Source organism: Erithacus rubecula (assembly GCF_903797595.1).
Source record: "Erithacus rubecula genome assembly, chromosome: 25".
In the NCBI taxonomy this organism is placed as follows: Eukaryota; Metazoa; Chordata; class Aves; order Passeriformes; family Muscicapidae; genus Erithacus; species Erithacus rubecula.
In genome coordinates, this window is record NC_136677.1 from 1,033,082 (window position 1) to 1,052,446 (window position 19,365).

Genomic DNA, 19,365 nt, shown 5'->3' on the forward strand with positions numbered 1-19,365 from the left:
AGCTGTGTGCCCTCGAGTGACAGTCCCTGCTGCACTGCCAGGACAAGGGCAAAGGTGTCCCTGTGCCCAGGAGCTGCACCATCAGCATCCTCAGCACCTCCTCCCTCCCGGGTGCCAGCGATGGCCGGCGTCCCAGGACCAGCAGGACATGCCGTGCTGGAGGTCTCCCCTGCTTTAATAGGATCTGTCGTCTGGCAGTCTAATTTGATGGAGGCAAACTAATGAAAACAGGCCCTGGTCTGCAGCACGGATTAGCCCAATCAGCCCAGAGTGGCTACTTTATTGTTCAGCTCCCTGGCACCAGCTGTGCCTGTGTGCAATCAGCCCTAAGAGCCATCAGGCTGCATCCGCCCCAGCTGCCCCGGAGCCTCCAGCCCCAAAGCTCCAGTGCAGGGGGTGCTGGGGAGCAGGGCTTTGACACCCACGTGTGAATTGGGCGCAAGGACAAGCACAGATCTCGCTGATAAGGAAGCATCTCCACCAGCACAGGTTTTCATTGGCTTTAAGGGATGTCCCTGGGTTAAAACCAAATCCCATTACTTAGGAGAGCAGCGTGTCTGGTGCTGCCTGTGCTGTGAGTGCCCAGAGGTATTAATGGGGCAACATATCCCATGACAAGGCTCATCTGTCCCCTCCAGACCCCACTGCTGGGTCCCCAGGGCTCGGAGGGGTGGAGCAGACCCACACAGAGCATCACAGAGTCACCCCAGAATTGTTTGGACCTTAAATATCATCCAGTTCCACTCCCTGCCATGGGCAGGAGCACCTTCCACCATTCCAGGTTGCTCCAAGCCCTGTCCAACCTGGCCTGGAACAATTCCTAGGATGAGACAGCCACAGCTTCTCTGTGCCACTGTGTGGAGGAGTGGGATGGAAGAGGACAGGAGAGGGAAGGAAAGTGTGGGAAACACCCAGACTGAGGCAGTTCTGAGACTCCTCATCTAGGGACCTCCCTGGCAGCAGGAGCACAGGTGGGTCCCTGCTCAGGCTGGCACTCAGGGGGGCAGAGAGGAGCTGCACTGGGTGTGAAAATACCTGTACCAGCAGGGGCTGTGTCCTTCTGCCTGCACACATTTGCTCAGCAGAGCAGACACAGCAGCTGCTCACAGGTTCAGCCCTACACCTTCAATCTCACGCACTCCAGCGGCGCCAGGAGCCGTGTGATGACCAGAGGTTGTGGCATCTGTTTGTGGCCAATATCCAACAGCATCCCTGGTGCCACACACCAGGGTCAGGACCTCGAGTGCCTGCCCCATTTCACACACGCTGCAGAGCAGGAGGGAGCTCTGCTGGAAATGACACTGGCACTGTGGGCAGGACCTCGAGATGTGTCACCAGGTGTGGCAACACAGGGCACCTGGCACTGCCACCTCCAGCAGCACCTGGAGCTGGGGTGAGTCTCAGGGCAAGGGCCAGACGTGCTCAGGGCAGCTCAAGGGGAGTTTCTCAGCCTCTCTCCAGCCCCAGGTCAGCCCTGTCCCCACACATGGGGTGCAAACCCAGCGCAGCAAAGAGGTGGGAGGGTTTAACAGACAGGGAGAACCTCCAAGCACACAGTGCAGGCAGAGAAGTGTGAAGCTTTAGGAATTACAGCCCTGAGCCACCTGGGACACGTGCGTATTGACTCAGACCCGAGCCTTTAATAAGGCAGCTAACAGCATTGCTTTTACATTCATCCCTCTTACAAGATGAACATGCCCAGGACAAGTTCATGTTCCAGCTACAGCACTCGCCAGGCTCAACCGAGGGATTACCCAGCCTTGTAGCTACAGCTCACTCCTCTCCCCTTTCTTCCCTCTCTCTGTTCTGCCTCTCTGTCAGGTCAAACAGCTCTTCCCTCTCCGTGTTTTGGTGTGTGCTCTGCCTGCAGATCACACACCTGCCCCAGGTGAGATGCTCCTGCCCTCTCCTTTTGTAGCTGCCGAGGAGCAGGGCGCATCCCCGCTCTTTTCAACTCCTTTTAGAGATTTACCTAAACATTTCTGTTACTGCCACATGGGCCAGGAAAGCTCCCCAAAAATCCTGCACCTGCGCTCCAGAGCCACTGGTGCTGACACTGCCAGCACAGCTCAGCAGATTAATGTCACTGCCACGCTGCACAAATGTCTGCTGATGGAAAAGTGATGGCAAAGGGCAGGAGGAGACTTTGCACGGACATTAACAGAGGCTGGAGTACATTAATATTATCAACGGGCTGTCAGCGAGGCTAAAGAGGCTGTGCCAGCCCTGAGCAGGGGATGGAGGCATGGGAATGGCATGGGGACACAGGACAGGGGCATGGGGACACATTATAGTGTGTGGGGACACAGGACAGCAGTGTGGGACACAGGACAGTGTGTGGGGACACATGAAAGTGTGTGGGGACACAGGACAGTGTGTGGGGACACACAACGGTGGTGTGGGGACACATGACAGTGTGTGGGGACACAGGACAGTGGTGTGGGGACACAGGACAGCGGTGTGGGACACAGGACAGTGTGTGGGACACATGAAAGTGATGTGGGGACACCCAACGGTGGTGTGGGACACACAACAGTGTGTGGGACACACAACAGTGTGTGGGAAACAGGACAGTGTGTGGGGACACAGGACAGTGGTGTGGGGACACAGGACAGTGTGTGGGGACACAGGACAGCGGTGTGGGGACACAGGACAGTGTGTGGGGACACAGGACAGCGGTGTGGGGACACAGGACAGTGTGTGGGGACACAGGACAGTGGTGTGGGACACAGGACAGTGGTGTGGGACACAGGACAGCGGTGTGGGGACACAGGACAGTGTGTGGGGACACAGGACAGTGATGTGGGGACACAGGACAGTGTGTGGGGACACAGGACACTGGTGTGGGGACACACAACGGTGGTGTGGGACACAGGACAGTGGTATGGGACACAGGACAGTGGTGTGGGACACAGGACAGTGTGTGGGGACACAGGACAGTGTGTGGGGACACAGGACAGCGAGTGCCCTGTCTGGCCCGTGGGGTGCTGGGCAGCAGGGGAGCAGTGGCGGCGCACAAAGACAGTGGCTTTGGCAGCGGGGCTGTGGGGACACACGGCAGAGGGGCCACAGGAGAGGGAGGAGCCCGCAGTGCCCTGACCCGTGAAGGAGCAGCCCCGGGAAGGGCCCCGGGCCGTCCACATGCTCGCTGTCAGCTCCACAAAGGCCGCGGCCCTGACGCCTTCGCCTCCCCCTCGCCAGGCTGCCCGCGGGATGGAGGGCAAGGCTCGGGCACTGTGGCACGCTCTGGGGAGCACCTCCCCATGCCCACCGGCCTGGGCACACAGGGGGACACCACAAGCCCGTCCTGCTCCGTCCCTGTCAGCCCCAGCTTCAGGCGGCGGCTCGGTGCCAGCGGCAGAGCGCGGTCCTACGGCAGCGCTGAAATACGGCGGTGGGAAGTCCCCTACTGCTCCCTGTGTAGCATTTTATCTTAATAACATTTTATCTTGGATGACAAGCCTGTATAATGTGGTTTAAAAGCCACGGCTACGCTGACACCAGAGCAGGGGGAAGGAAAAGAGCTCTTTTCTCCCGTCTAATACATTTGCTGAGGTCACAACTGGCGAACCTCTCGCTGTATCTCGCTCGCCAAGCTGGGAGCTGCTTTGTAGAGCGGCTCAGAGGCAGCGGCAGGAGCTCAGCCCTGCTCCTCCCTCCCGCTCAGGGTTCCGCCTGAAAAGGCTCTGGCTCTGGCTTTCCTTTGCAGTTTCGGCTGGGGGAAGCCTTTTCTTCCCCCCTGCTCTGTGCAGTGAGTGCTGGAGGCTTTGAAGGGGGAATTGTGAGGTTTTGCTACAGCCCAAGGCTGGCGGGAGGCTGAGCCCCAGGCAGTGACCTGCCTGTTCCACCTGCACCAGCAGCACAGGCCCACATTGCCTCCAATGCCACACTGACCATCCCAGGGCCACCACGTGGGCCACCAGCCCTGCAGCACCCAAATTCCCTAGGATGGTGTCCCTGCTGCGGCAGGCACCGCAGCCATGCTGCACAGCACAGCATCATTAGGGAGACAGCTATTCTGGTCTAATTGCCAGTGGTTCACAGCAAACATGGCAGTCTGTGCTCGGAACAGAACCGTAGGATCACACTAAAGACAAAGGATGCCCGAAAGAAAGAGTAAAAACTGACATTAAACAAGAGAGGGGACAGCAGCACACAGCCAGGCTGACCTGGGGAGGGAGAAGACACTGACCCAGCAATGAGGGTTAAGCTCTTCTTTTGAGAGCTAATTTAAGGTCAGGCAAATCCTGCTGACAGATTATTTTTCACCTAGAACGTTCAGATCGGTGGCTTGGCCACCACAGCACAGCAGGACCTGGAGAGCAGCTGGAGAAGCTGCTGGAAGTGTCCTGGCTCAGGCTGGAGAACAGGACAGCCCTGTCCCTGTCCCTGTCCCTGTCCCTGTCCCTGTCCCTGTCCCTGTCCCTGTCCCTGTCCCTGTCCCTTCCCAGGACCATGAGCAGCCCCCTGCCCACACTGAGGTCCCCCTCACACCAACAGCAGCCAGAGCAGTCCTTGCCAAGACCCAGGCAAACCCCACCCTGTGCAGCCACTCTGGTGGTGCCCCAGGAGGGACAGAAGACCCCTCCCAGCCCAGGCTGTCACTCTGTCACCTCTGCTTTGCTGTGACAGACAGACAAGCCCCAGCTCGCAGGACCATCAATTATTCACACGCACTATTTCTGAATATTGATGTTAAAAGCAAATTCCCGGCTTGCCCCTCGCCTGCACCTCCAAAGGGATTTTCATGCCACAAGGATCCACGTTCCTGAGGAGCCATGGGGGGAAGGACACGTGCAGGGACCTTCACTGCCACCAGTGAGGTGTGCTGGCATCGGGTCTGAGCTCTGCAGTCAGGGTGGGACAAAAAACCCCCAGGGCTGGGGAACATCCCATCCTGCTCCTGAGGGATTCAGGGAGGAGCAGGGAGGAAGGCTCAGGGAATGAAAGGATGTGTCTGACAGAGACAAAAGGAGCTTGCTCTCTCCCCCACTCATTCACAAGAAAATATTTGTAAACAAATGCTTCCTGCTTGTGTTTATGCAACTTTGAGAGACTTCAAATGGAAGCCTGCTCCCCATACCGTATCATTACCCTTCATTATTGCAATTTTCCAGGCTTTAGGTGGCTGGAGAAGGAAAACACAGGATAATTCACCACTCAGAATGCTGCAGAAAGTTAAACTGGGAGAGAAGCAAGACCAAGCAACCCAGTGACACCATGTGTGGGCACTGACCATGCAGACCCAGCACAGCTCCTGCATCCAGGGCAGGAGAGGAAGAGCCATTCTGGAGCTTTGTGCCAAGAAAGAACAGCCACGGACACCTTGACTGGCCCAAAACACCAGGGATGCTCCAGCTGGATGTTTCTCCAGGCTGGAACATCTCAACCAAGCCATGCCAGACCATCCTTACTCAAAAAACCCCTCCTCCCTTGGCCTAAAGGTGCTCTGAATGTCCACTTATCATCAGTAGGTGCTGGAACAACCAAAGAACAGCTGACAAATGCCAACAGGAAAAGAACACTCGTGAAACAGGGAAAGGATCCAAAAAGAAATCTCATTTGTAGATCACTGCCTTGATATCTCAGCATTTTTTACTTCCCAATTCTGTTTTATATAGCCCTGTTTATTGCACTGATATCTCATCCTGCAGATTCATCTCGGATCATCGTTGAGGTTCGTCCCCCAGCTTGCAGAGACGCCTCTGCTTATCGTAAAACTCTATGTTGAAATTTCAGATTAATTAAAAGCTGTAAATTGCAAAGCCAGATGCGATAACTACCATCTTCACCCTTCAAAAAAAACCAAAAAAACCCCCCAAAAAACGCAAACAAAACAAACAAACAAACAAACAAACAAAAAACAAACAAAAAAAAACCAAACCAAAACAAACCACCAAAAAACCAAAAAAACAAAGAAGTGTTTCCTCCTCTCCCCCCATTTTCCAGCTGCCCACAGCTCCTCTGCAGGCTGCTTTGCCTGTGCTCCTCCTGCTGCCCCCATCCCATCACTCCTGGAGGAGCAGGGCAGGCAGCAGCATTCCCCCCTCGCCGAGCTCCCACTCTCTGCAGATCTCTTAATGCATTTCTTGGCCAAGGGTGAGGAGATTAAACACTCCGTGGAAGGCGAGCTGACACAAGCTGACAGACCTGAATCTTCTGCACATGCATAAGTGCCAGTCCTCATCACAAGGATGCTCATTTGCCAGCCTCATACCTATCACTTGGGCTGGGAGTCAATCTAAATAAAGCAAATTCACTTGTTCTGAGGGGGAGAGGGAGTCGCTGGGCTGTCACAAGGTTGAACTCGGCTGGCATCACTCTAAAGTGGAAGGTGCTGCAGGAGCAGAAAGCAGAGGGTTTCCAGCCTGGAGTTTTGGTTTGCTTGAAAGCAGCTGAGCCAGGAGAAACCATCAGGCTGTGAGGAGCTGGCTGTGGAGTCACAGAATCCCTGAGGCTGGAAAAGCCCTCTGAGATCATGGAGTCCAACCTGTGCCTGATCCCCACCTTGTCACCCACTGAGTGCCACATCCAGCCCTTCCTTGGACACCTCCTGGGATGGCACCACCTCCCTGGACAGCATCCATGTGCCAGAGGTGGGAGCAGAGCAAAGCCTGGCACGTGGCTGAACTCCTGCTCACCTGAGCCAGCCCTGCCACGACAGCAAATTTCACCTTATTCCCCTCTGACACAGAGCCCAGCCACCCCCAGACACTCAGAGAGTGGTTTGGGTTAGAAAGGACCTGAAAAATCACCCAGTTCCACCCCCTGCATGGGCAGGGACACCTTCCACTAGACCAGGATGATCCAAGCCCTGTCCAACACTCCCTGGGAAAGAGGATCCACAACTTCTATCCCTCTCCTTCCCTCCAGCGCTTGGTTGCAAGGATTAAGACTCATTTCCAATGAAGTTTTCATTATTTTCTGCTCTCCTTCTTTATTCCCCAACTCATTTGCATTACAAAAAAATTAAACAAAAGCTGCTTTTTTGAATCTCCACTCATTACTCCCATTACATTTGTTAACATCATTATCTTCAGCTGAAGATGGCAACTATTATCAAATGTTGCAGAGCTGCTGCAGACCTCTTGCTATATTACTCTGGAAAATTGCTTTAATGCTTATGCTTTTAGTGGTTTGAAAAAACCAGCTATAGCATTAGAAGCCATAAAGAAGATAAAAAAGTGCATCATTCAGTAATATGTGCATTTTTTCCCCCTTTACACTGAAATATAAATACATGGAGGTAAGGCAAGATGCAAAAGCTCTTTCTCCTCTTCAGTGATCCAGCTCAGACCCTCTGATCTGACCCTTACTGTCTCTCTCTTTTCTTCAGGAAAAGTTATTATAATGAGTGCTGGGATCAAAAGGAAATAACTCTACTGACAAAATAGTTCAATTTTTCCGGATTTTGACAAAATATTTCTGAAAAAGGAGAAAGGTCCAGAGCATGGGTGCTGAATTCTGGAATTTAGCAGGGAAGGAAAGCCCCAAGGGACAGAGGGCACAGGGCAGGCTGAGGTGGCCCTGGCAGAGGGACAGTGATGAGGAGGGGTCTAATGACAGGGATATGACTCAGGGTCCCACTGTCTCCCACTTGCAACTGGGAACCATCACAGATAACCCTTGGAGCATCCTTGCTCAGCTTGGCCCAGCTCCCTGGGAGGGCGTTGGAACCAAGAGGATCAAAAAAGCACGAGGTGAACACTTGCTGGAGAGGCAAGACTTGGCAGGGCAGAATGGAACTGGGGCTGGGGCTTCCAGATCTCCCTTCCAAGGAAATGTTGTGTCCCCAGGATCACCAGGAAAACAAAACAGGCAGAGGAAATCCTTCCCTGAGGGTGGGCATGGGGTGCCCAGAGAAGCTGTGGCTGCCCCTGGATCCCTGGGAGTGTCCAAGGCCAGGCTGGACATTGGGGCTTGGAGCACCTGGGATGGTTGAAGGTGTCTCTGTGGACTGTGCTGGCCTTCACCAAGGCCATTCCTGCCCAGAGGATGGGACAGCACAGCTGAGGAGCTGGGACCATGCACAAATCCCACGCCAGCATGGCCAGGGCTGATTTACTGCAGCTGCAGGAGAGGTCAGAGCTTGATAGGCTTTCATCGATCAGTTAATTAAACCCAGGCAAAATAAACATAATGGACGCAAAAATTTACAGCCCCTGCCATGGGTTCAGGTGCAGCTGGAGCTCAACACACCCATCTTTTCTCCTAACAAGCCAGGGCTTTTGAGGGAGATCCAGACCCTGCTCTGGAACAGGCAGCATGAGCTGTACCCCTACCTGCAGCACAAATAACACTCCAAATAAGAGCAAAGTGCCAAAACTGAGGCAGCACAGAGGTGCTAACCCTGCCAGCAAGGAGCCCAGGGTGTGTCTGTCCCCTGGCACAGCCCTGGCACACTCAGAGGGTGGCACGTGGAGCGTGACACCACAATGACCTGCTTTAACCAGGCACCCATGCAAAACTCACACAGCCCCTGCTGCAGGTTCACGCTTGGTCACACAGCCCACGAGACACACACAAAGAGATTGAAATTATCTCTTTGTTTTCCATCAGGCTTTTGGTGTTGATTTAAGCTGCCCAAACAAATAATTACGGTCTTATCTGCATCACGCAGCAGCATTAAGCACAATCCATCATTTTTAGCTTGTTTTGGGCATTGTGTATATATGGATAAATAAAGGGGGAACTCAGCCATTCCCATTTCATAGGACCTGGCATTGCAAGATGGGCATTTGGTTAAATCTGCTCTTGACTAGAACAAAAATGTAATCTCCAAAGAATTCTGCAGGAAAGAGAAACGTGTGTGTTTTTAACAGCTTCAGGAAGTGAGACCAGCAGATCTGCAGAGCTGAGGTGCAGAAACAATGCTCAGTGGGGGCACACAGGGGTGTGGGCCATACCCTCCCCCAGCCTCAGGCAGGAGATCCCCCACCAGATTTCCAGCTGTGATTTTGCAGCTGCAAACTGGAGCCAAAGCCCAGGGCGCCCAGAGCACTGGAAGAGCCAAAACCTGGCTCGCCCTGAGAGCCAGGCCAGAGTCAACAATAACTCACAGGCAATTCCCAGATAAGACACGACAGGTTATGCCAGAGCTCTGCCAAGAAAGATCACGGAGATGATTACGAAGTTAATTCTTGACACCGCCGGGCGCGTGCTGTACATCCAGCGTGTGCAATGGCCAAAGCTCCTGCTCAAACAGGGACGTGCCAGGATGTGGGATCGATGATACAACAGCACAAGGAGCGGTGCTAAGCACATGGAAACGGTCCAAGGTGCAGACAGAGTTCACCTGAGGAAGGCAGCAATCACCTCCCTGATGGAGCTGCGTGGGTTGAACCTGGGAAATCCCACCCAGGCACCCACAGCAGGCCAGCCCTAACCCAAGGGGTGCTTCCCAAGCCCTGCTGCCTGTGAGCCTGGCAGCGTGGCACAGCTTTGCTCCCGGGATCTGCAGGAGTGTGAAACAAGCTGTAGAAACATCAGCGCAGCGCTCGGGAGGCGGCGGAACCGCGAACACAGCTCGGGCAGCCCGGGCTGGCAGGGGGAGCTGCAGGCACAGCACACGGGCTGGGGGCACAGGGACACCAAGTGACACACCAGGGGGGTCGCCAGAGCTGGCCACAGCTCCAGCAGCACGCTGCTGCTCCCCACTGCAAAGGAGAGCTGGTTCATGGGGAGAGGCAGCTCAAAGCTGAAAAAAGGTCTGGGGAATGCAAAGCCATGACCAGCATGGAGTTTTCATCTCAGCCACCACCAGAACTCCCCAGGGATGGGGAAACACTGGCCTGTCCTTCCTCTTACTCTGCAAAGATGGGGAAACACATCCCATCCATCCCCTTGACCAGCACAGGGATGATCTCTGTGCCTTCACCACCATTTGCTTCCCCAGCCCTGTGACAGCATTTACAGCCCTCCACAGTGCCAAGCTCCAAGCACCAGGCTGGCATGGGCAGGATAAACCACTTCTGCTCGAGCTGAGTGTGCCTGTGAAGGGTACCCCTCACTAGGGATGCCTGGCACGGAGGGAAGAGCGGGCACGGGGAGGATGGGGAGGGGCGACAGCACTCAAGCAAAGAGGACCCAGCTGGTTGTGACATGCTCAGCCACGAAAAATTATAGTTTTAAAGCTGCTTTCAGTGGAAAGACCCAGAACAGGCAACGGAGGCTCTGGAAAGGAATATTAAACACTGCAGAAATAAAAAGGTATTGCTCAAGAGAAAACATAACAAGGCTGAAACCCAGCGTGGTGCAGCCTTCAGATGAAATGGAGATGAGCTGCGAATGAATTGCTCCCTCTTAGGGGAATTTCTGGCTTTTTAAGGAGGGAGGGCACACCCGTCCTTCCCGGCCTCGCCAAGGGTGAGGGTGGGGTGGGGTCCAGAGATGCTCTCCGGGGCATGTGGCAGCTCCCTGCCTCACCATGGCAGGGAATGCAGCTCCCACTGGGCCCTGCCATCCTCTCCATCACTGGGGAGCCTGCAGGGCAGCATCCCACCCCATAAAAACCAGAGACCAGGAGTCAGGGCAGAGCCTGGAGCCCCTGGAGCACAGCCAGGGGAGGGTGGCCACAGCCCCAAGGCTGCCAGAGTTTCAGGGGCATTTGGACAATGCTCCCAGCCACAGGGTGGGATTGCTGGGGTGGATGACAGGACTTTGACGGTCCTTGTGGGTCCCTTCCAAATCAGAATATTCCACAATTTGATCCCCCAGCGCTGTACGTGTCCTGCCATACCCCAGCCCCTCCACATGCCCCATTTCCTGGTGACATGTTACACGAGAATCTCAGTTTCCAGTTAAAAATAACACCAGTTTCTAACCCTCGAAGGTGCAGAAAAACGTGACCTCTAAAAATCCCGAAACTGAAAGGCAAAGCAAATGAGTCCCAAATTTGTCTACGCTATAAACGTCAATTTCTTTTTGAAAGAAATGAATGTTTTTGATGAATGTTTTCTTGAATGCCTGCTTTTGGCAGTGCTGCCATCTGTGAAAAATCTCTGCCACGCTCGCTATTAAGATTTCATTTCCAAGAAGAGCTCCTAGCCGCTTTAATAAATGGTTAAAAGATTGTCAGGGGTCCAAAGGGCCAGCAGCTTGTTTACCACAAGTGGCTTCTGTCACCGAGCAAAGCACCTTTGACTGATAAGCTCAGAGCCCGCCAGATCGCATGCAGCTTCCTCCCAGCACTTGGAGAAGCACTTTAGCAATGTCGGGCACTTGGGAACATAATCCCTATTGACTCTGAATGAGATTTACAGTCCTGAATGGCCAGCCCCACCCGCAGAGGTGCCTGGGTCAGGCTGAGCCTCGCAGAGGTTGCACTCCACATCCCCAGCCATGGGTTGGAGTGAACACCACTCACTGACAAAAAGCACAAACCCTCACCCAGTGAGCCCCTGGGATGGGCTCTGGGCAGTGAGGCAGCACCAAAATCCTTCAGAAGGGGCTGAGGGCACATCCTGGCACTGGGCAGGCCCTGCAGACAGCAGACCCAGAGCAGCCCACCCCTCCCTGGGGCTGCAGACCCCACTGGAGTCACCCCAAAGGCCAGGGAGCCAAGGAGCCTCCCCTGAGCGTGTCAGCCCCAGGGCTGATGAAATGGAGTCCTGAAATGGCTGGTGTATTTGTAGATCCTCTGCGTGACTGAATCAAGAGGAACAATAAGATCTTTTTCCAGATTCGGCAAACATCAGTATAATAAAAAAAATTAATTATATGCTTGAACACATGCACCAGAGCAATGCCCTGTATTTTCTCCTAATTGTTCTCCAAGCCTTGCAGAGCCACATTTAAATAAAAATGAAGCAGTTATTTAAACCGCAATTAAAGATGGAGCAATTTATTTTTAAACTTGAACTATCGTCAGCAGAGCAGGAGGGGGGAAGGGGGCCTGCACTGGGACCCCTGGTGCCACTCAGGGCACGTTCCACTGGCCACTGGAGCCACACTGCTGCAAGAAGGAAGGCAGAGGAACAGAGCAGAGATTTCCACCAGCCCCACAAAGGAGCGCTGACTGCTTCCTCCCCGTGCCACAGCTGCCCCTCACTGCACAGACCACAGCAGCCCATCCCTGACCTCACACAAGGACGAGGATTTGGGTTCTACCCTCTGGCTCCACAGCCAGGATCAGCTCCTCCCTGATGGGTGGGGTGTTTTGGGAGGCACCTGCACCACTGGGCTGCTTTCCTTCCAACCAGGGGCTCTTCTTTTTCCAACCAAGCTCTCATCACCACAGCTCTATGTTCTAGCCCCAAAAACTCAGCCCTGGCTGCCCCAGAGAGGTGACCAGTGTCCCATGCCCAGAGCAGGGAGCACCCTCGACAGCAAGAGATGACTGGGAGGGAGCTGGGGAGGGAGGGAGGGAAGGAGGAAGAGCAGCAACCACAACAAAAACCCACCCTCTCTTTTCATAAGACAGCAGAATTTATCAGCCTGCAGCCCTTCACATCTGTCTCCTCATACAAAATGAAAGAGGCTTTGAAAAACAGAGGAGATGAAATAAAGCCGTCTGTGTGAGGAAGCTGGCATCTCTGCCACTGTCACTGTCACCATGGCAGGAATAATGACCGTGATTGTTTCTGCATCTGGGGATGTGCACGGCTGCACGGGGAGGAGGGGGAGCAGGATTCACACCCCCACCGCCCCCAGCCCTGCCCAGGAGCCCCCAGACCCCGGGATGAGCTGCCCACCACAAGGTGAGGTGACTCCAGCTCTGCTGCAGCTGCTGTCCCTCGCAGCCCCAGGGGCAGGAGGCTCAGGCTCACACAAACACGGTTTTGTGGTTTGGGAAGAGGTTTGACCTGCTCAGCTCTCACATCACTTGGCTTTGCTGCAGCAATTACTGCCCGGGCAGGCTGGGCTCCCGGGGGAGACCTGGGGCAGCAGGACAGGAGCCAGCAGCAGCTCCTCTCTCACAGATGACATTTAAATAGAGGTATAACAGGACAAAGATTGGGTGGAGAACCAGCAAACCCATCCCTCAGAGCAGGCTCTGGCATTTTGCTGGGATGATTCTCAGTGCTGTCCTGTGCAGGGCCTCAAGCTGTTGAGAGCTGTGCCCAGCACCTTCTCTGGGGGCTGGTGCAGAGCACAGATTTCTCTCTCAGGGATGTGCAGCGCATGTTCCAAGAGTCCCTGAGAGACTCTGGGGAATTCCAGACACCTCTGAGGCTCATCAGTCCCAATCCCCTCCTGCCCACATCCCTCCCCTTTTCCCTCTGCCACCAGTGGGGTGCTCCAGAATTCCCTCTTGTCCCCAATTTCCTGGGCATTTCCTGAAAGACCTCAGAGTGCCTTTCAGTGTGAGTGGAAGGATGCAGGGTCACCCTGGGACTCAGGAGAGCATCCTCTCCAGCTGATCTCTTCCTCCTCCTGCTTTCTGCCCTCCAGGAAGAGAATTACAGCCCCCATGCCTCCTGTGGGATCTCCAGACCCTCAGGCATGCATCCCACCCTCTCTACTCACCATTCATCCCTTCCCTGTGCTCCTCAGGGTGGCTGGAGGGGCACTAAGGATGGCACAGGGTGCCCAGAGCAGCTGTGGCTGCCTCTGGATCCCTGGCAGTGTCCAGGATGGGCTCGGAGCCACCTGGGACAGTGGAAGATGTCCCTGCCCACAGCAGGGGTGGGATGGGATCACCTGAGGTCACCTCTAGCCCAAACCACCCCGTGATTCTGTGATCCCTTTCTCCGCTCTCAGCCACAGCTTCCTTTTCCTGCAGTCGCTGCCACAGCACAGCAAAATCTGCCAACAGCTTTGGTTTGGGACAGCCCGAGCTCAGTGTCACCAAATCCCCACTGGGGTCCTGCTGCAGGGCTGGGGAAGGCTGGGAGCTGTGGAATTGGGGCACCAGGAGGTGACAGGGGGACAGGGTGGCCACCTTGGCTCTGGCTGCTGGCAGGCTGCTGTTTACTTGTTGTGGTCCCTGCGTGTGCCGTGTGTGCATGCGTGTGGAGATTGTCTCCAACGTGACTCTGCATTATCAGGGCTATAATGAGTCCTTGTTAAAGTGGATTTGATGGAATAATTATATTCCAAAAAAACCTGCGGGAAAGCGCTCTCCCCTCTTAAAGGGCAGGATCATCAAACGTTCTCGCCACATTATTTGCAGTCACACCTTCTGCTGCATCTGCTCCTTTTAAAATCTCTAACTCCAATCTGATCTGAATATATAAATCTGAATTATCACAGCAAAAGGAGATGTGCTCACACCTTTTTTTATCTGTTGCCATGGCGATTAGATAAAATTCACGCCAAGTCTCTGGGGAAGGATGAAATGATTTCAGACAGAATCTCACCCCACTTGGTGAGAATAACGCCTGGAGCTACTTCCCTCTGTAACAGGTCTGGGCACATGTCGCAGCCAGAGAGGGTGGCAAGGGGTGGGGGAGAAGCTGGGACACCTTTGGAGATCTCGAGGCCGACAGGGGGAAAAGGTTCTGTGGCACCTGCAGCCAGGGAAGGACAGGACAGTGCTGTCACATCAGGGCTCTGCCCGGCCCGGGCACAAAGTGACAAAACTCAAGTGAAAAGGCCAAGCCTTGTGCCCAGTGCTCCCTCTCAGTGCTGTGTGGGGATTTCTCCCTGCACTCCCTGGGTCCCTCCTCTCAGGGACAGCAGGGCAGCGGGGTGGCCTCGAGCCTGGCACAACTTCCATCCCAAATTCGGCCAAACCAACCCCAAACACCAACCTTCAGCCCCAGACCTCACCAGGCACACCAACAAGGGATGACCGTGTTTTTATTCTGTCCCAGCTTCCAGCTTTTCCCCAGGAGCAGGAGCCTGATGTCCCCAGAATGAGCCCATTGACACAAGGACAATGCTGAATTATCCAGGTCCTGGCTCTTCTGCCCCCTGGACCATCCTCCCCGTGCCCCTTGGCAGGCAACACTCGTCCAGGGGGGATTGCTGTGCCCAGAAATCCCAAAATATCCCAGAAATCACAGAAATCCCAATCTCATCCCTGGACTCACCATGTCCTGGAATGGATTACAGTGGAATTTGTGTGCAGTCCCACTTTTGCAATTTCAGAGACAAGAATATGTAGCAGTGGACAGCAAGCATTTTTTTGGGGGGGGATGGACCACACAAAACCTCGAGGAAGCTGCTGCCCTTTCATTGCCCACACCACTAAAGAGCTCCTGAGGGAGTTTAATGACCCCAAAACCAGCCTTGGGGACATCTGAGGATGGGATAGAAACAGCCACACAGGTCAAGTGAAGCTCACAGCTGCAGCACCACAAACAGATTAACTCAGGCAGAGATATTTTGGAAACTCCTAAAAGGCTCAGCCCACAACACACTCAAAAACACCTCTAAAACTTCACAGAACTACTTTTTTTTCCCAGCTCCTTCCTTCTGGCAAGCTTTACGTTTTGCTTTCCAGAGAAAAGGCTTTGTGGATAACCAGTGACTAAGTACATCCTCATCTGCACAGCCCTCAGAGGATTTGTATTAGGCTGGTGACAAAGGCAGCACCCTTAGAAACGCTGGTACCTTGACAAGTGCTCTATTTAGATTTTTTCCAACACAACCTATCAAGTACACAGCACTGAAGCAGCAAATAACAGCTCTGCTCTGGCTTTGCCAGGCTGGTAATGCTCACTGCCTCCAAATCCCACTGCCCTCACCAGCCCCTGTGCTGTTTTCCCCACTGGCACAGCCTGGACAGGTGACATTGGTGCCCAGCAAGGCAAAGCTGGACACAGTGACACCCCTGAGGCAGCTGGGGGATGGTTTGGGTGCCAGTCCACAGCACCTGTGTGCTCAGAGGGCTGCAAAAGCCAAGCAGTGCCCAGATGAACCCCTTGCAGCAGCTGAGGAGGGGGGAAATGCTCAAACCCCTCTTTGTGGTGTCACAAAGCTCCTCGTGTTGTTTTTGCAGAGTGCAGCTGGACAGGCACCCCAGGAGTGCCCACACACCTGGGCTCCACATTGCCACACGAAATAATCATAAAATAATGAAAGAAAAGCTGTTTACAATGCTGAGTTCATAAAGCACCTTGCAGCAGGATTTTCTCACTCTCACTCCAGGGAAAAGAGGTGAAGGGTGTGTAAAACTCTGCTCAGGTCCATCCAGCACCTCAAACACACACCAAGATGCAGCAGGAGCAGCTGAGTTTGAGGTGTGGCTGTCCCTGGCAGTGGGGCTGTGGCTGTGGCAAGGCTGGAACACGAGGCAAGATTGATTCTGATGTGAGCACCAGCAAGGCAAATGGGTTTTTGAAAACCCTGTAATTTCTCTGCAACCCTTGACTTCTCTGAACACACAGCAGCACAGTCAGGTGGGCACTAAACAAAAATGAGCTGCACTAATGATGATTTACGTGCGGGATAACCTGCCATAAAGAGTTTATCTTTGATTTCGGGGTAGGTTACGGTGTTGCCAAGTTAACCAAACAGCACAACTCATCACCCACACCCTGGGGATGGAGACAGCAGCTCTCCAGCTGGGCTCTCACCAGCAAGGCACCACCAGGGCTCTGCACCCACCAAAAGACCAACAAGGTTTGGCTGGAAAAACGTGAGAGGTTGGGAGCCCTGTAATCCCAATTAATTAAAAAAAAAAAAAAAAGTCAGTCATAGAATTAAAGAACATTTGTCTTGGAAGACACCTAAAAGCCCACCTTGTTTCTCCCCTGCCATGGCAGGGACACCTTCCAATGTCCCAGGTTGCTCCAAGCCCTATCCAGGCTGGCCTTGGACCCTGCCAGGGATGGGGCAGCCACAGCTTCTCTGGGCACCCTGTGCCAGAGCAGAATTTCTTCCCAGAACCTGGGAAAGCTCACAAAAGGTTCCCCCAGCCACACAAGGTTGAGTTCACAAGGACAGCCCCAGGGGAAACACTCACTGCCCCTATTTCTCAGCTGCAGGGATTTTGGTTTGCTTGGGGAAAAGACATTTACTAGGACAACAGCCACTTTAAAAGAGCTTTGTGCCACCAAGAAATGCGGATGGAGATTTTCCCTGCTCTGCACATCAGGACTGCTCCTCGAGCTGCTGGGAAGATGCCCAGCCTTCCACAGGGAGCACTAGAGCAAACTTTTGGGGAAAGCAGCAGGTTTGGCAGGCTGGAGTCAGGAGAGAGCAGAGCTCAGCTCAGGTGGAGCCCTGCCCTCCTGCACTGCAGGGTCTCACCAGAGAGAACCCAGCACTGGGACCCACAGGAGCCCCAGCACCACATCCAGCCTTCCTCACCTCCACCCCATCCCCTCCCCTCATCTTCCTCACTCAGAATCAGGGCAGACGCAGAGGTTCAGCAGAGGTCAGGAAAAAACATATTTTTGGTAACAGCAAAGCCAGTTTTAGCTCTAACACACCAGCAACAAAAAAAATAAGCTTCAGGCAGATACTATATTTGTAATCCAACGGCAAAACATGTTTGCTTGTGTTGACTCTGCACTGTAACACAATTTATATGTTCTGTCTTTAGGGTAATTATTGCTTTAGAATGTTAAAATCGTTCCACCCTAATTAAATCATCATATTAAAAAATCCACTGCCACAGCAAACTTGGGAACAAGTCTGGTTAAGATCACGCGAGTGCAGGGATGCTCACTTGGCAAACCCGCTGCTGAGCCCGCTGGCCACACGGGCTCATCCTCCCGAATCCCAGAGCAAAGGATTCCCAAACCACGGAGGAAACAGCAGCTCCTGTCGTCCTGATGGACCTCGTGTCCCACTCGGGACAGCCCACAGCCAGCATTGCCCAAAATGCATCACAGCCCCACCCGAGCAGCTCAGAGCCCCAGGGCATGGGCACCACCAGCTCCTCCTTCCCACCCACCACTCAGAAATCCACCCTGTGCTCCACACCCACATGAAGGCTGGCAAGGGCACGCTGCCAGTCTGTCCCCTGCCAGGGACCACCAGCACAGGTAGCTCAGCACCTTGGCTGCACTCAGGGGGCACAGCCCACCAGCAGGAGCCACCAGAGTCCCCAGGAGAGCAGGGCAGCCCCTCCAGGTGAAGCACTTTGCCCCTTCAGCTCCTCCTGCCAGTCCCAGCCCTGCTCTCAGTGCCCTCTGCTCCCCACGGCAGCGGTGGGATGTGGGAGAGCACCGGGATTTTCTGACTTGGTGAGCAAATATCAAGTGCAGAGCGTTCACTTTGGGCAAAATCCTTTAATTCCCTCTGGATCCCCCGGGGAAAGCAGTTATTGATTGCTTTACTACCAGCTCACACACAGTGCTGCCAGTGCTGCCATCAATAGCAGGAGCCACGAGGTCACCCCGAACACGGGGACACGGAGCTGGCCCCACGCTGTGCCCAGAACTGCCACAGCCAGGCAGGAACCCCTGCCAAAAAACCACAGGGAAACACCTGGGGAAAACCCCCTGGACCTGCAGAGCTGAGTGAGTGCTGCTGTCCCTCCCACAGCCCCTTCCCCACACATGGAACTCAGCTCCGAGTGGGACACAGCCCAGGCTACGAGGCAGGGACATGGGACAGGCAGGCCAAGCAGGTTCCATCACAGGGAAAAGAGAGATGGCATTTTTACCAAGTTCCTCTCCCGGTGGTCGAATCAGTTGTGAAAATCCACAAGAAAATGTGGAGTTTTGACTGGAGCATCATCCTGACAAGACAAACCCCAGCCCTGACTGCAGGTGCTGTCCCTGTTGTCCAAGCAGCAGTGCCAGGTACCCAACACATCCTGCAGAAACCAGGACAAGGCACAAGTGCTGCCAAAATTACACTGAGCATCCTTCACCTGAGGGGGACACAGCCAGAGCACCCAGGAGAGCCTGGACACCACACCTCTGCTCACACCAGCAGCACTTCCCAGCCTGCAAAATCACCAACAAAATCCTTTGCTGGGCAGCACAAGTGCAGACAACAAGCCAAAAAACCAGATCCTCCATGGCAGCAAACGTCACACATGGTAAAGCAGGTCAGAGTTCCAAGAGAACAGGTGCTCCTCTCTTACCTGGGATGATAGAAACGGTGTCTTTCTCCCAGGATACAACACTAACATATTCCTGCACTGAAGAGGGGATGAGGCACTTGAAAACAGCCACGTTTCCACGCATCGACCTTTGGTCCTCCACCCGAACGGTGTACGGTTCCCTGAAAACTGTGCAGGGAAGCAGATGGTTGGTAGCATGACAGTGCAGGAGGAAAACACACTTCCTTTTGCTAGAATCCCACGTTTCCCAAACAAACCAACCCACCCAGCCACACGCTGCTTCCATCCCAAACACCTTCCTGGGGAAGGGAGGGATTCTCTGCTGGGGACAGAGGGACACCTGGCCCAGGTCCTGCTGCTGGGACCTGCCAGGGTCACCTGAGCTTGCCAGACTCAATGACATTTCCAAGCTGTAATGTGCATTTCACTTCTAGATGCTGAAAATGCATCCTGGGACA

At 54.1% G+C, this 19,365-nt stretch overlaps 1 protein-coding gene across 2 annotated transcripts in view; it reads right to left on the reverse strand.

Annotated features, from left to right (window-relative positions):
* Window positions 1–19,365, reverse strand: part of DSCAML1 (DS cell adhesion molecule like 1) — a 92,448-nt gene that overhangs the window by 62,305 nt on the left and 10,778 nt on the right. For both annotated transcript variants that reach the window (XM_079326717.1, XM_079326718.1), the window contains exon 3: window positions 18,929–19,075. In XM_079326717.1, coding sequence (XP_079182843.1) covers window positions 18,929–19,075 — 147 coding nt within the window. The remainder of the gene's footprint in view (window positions 1–18,928; window positions 19,076–19,365) is intronic.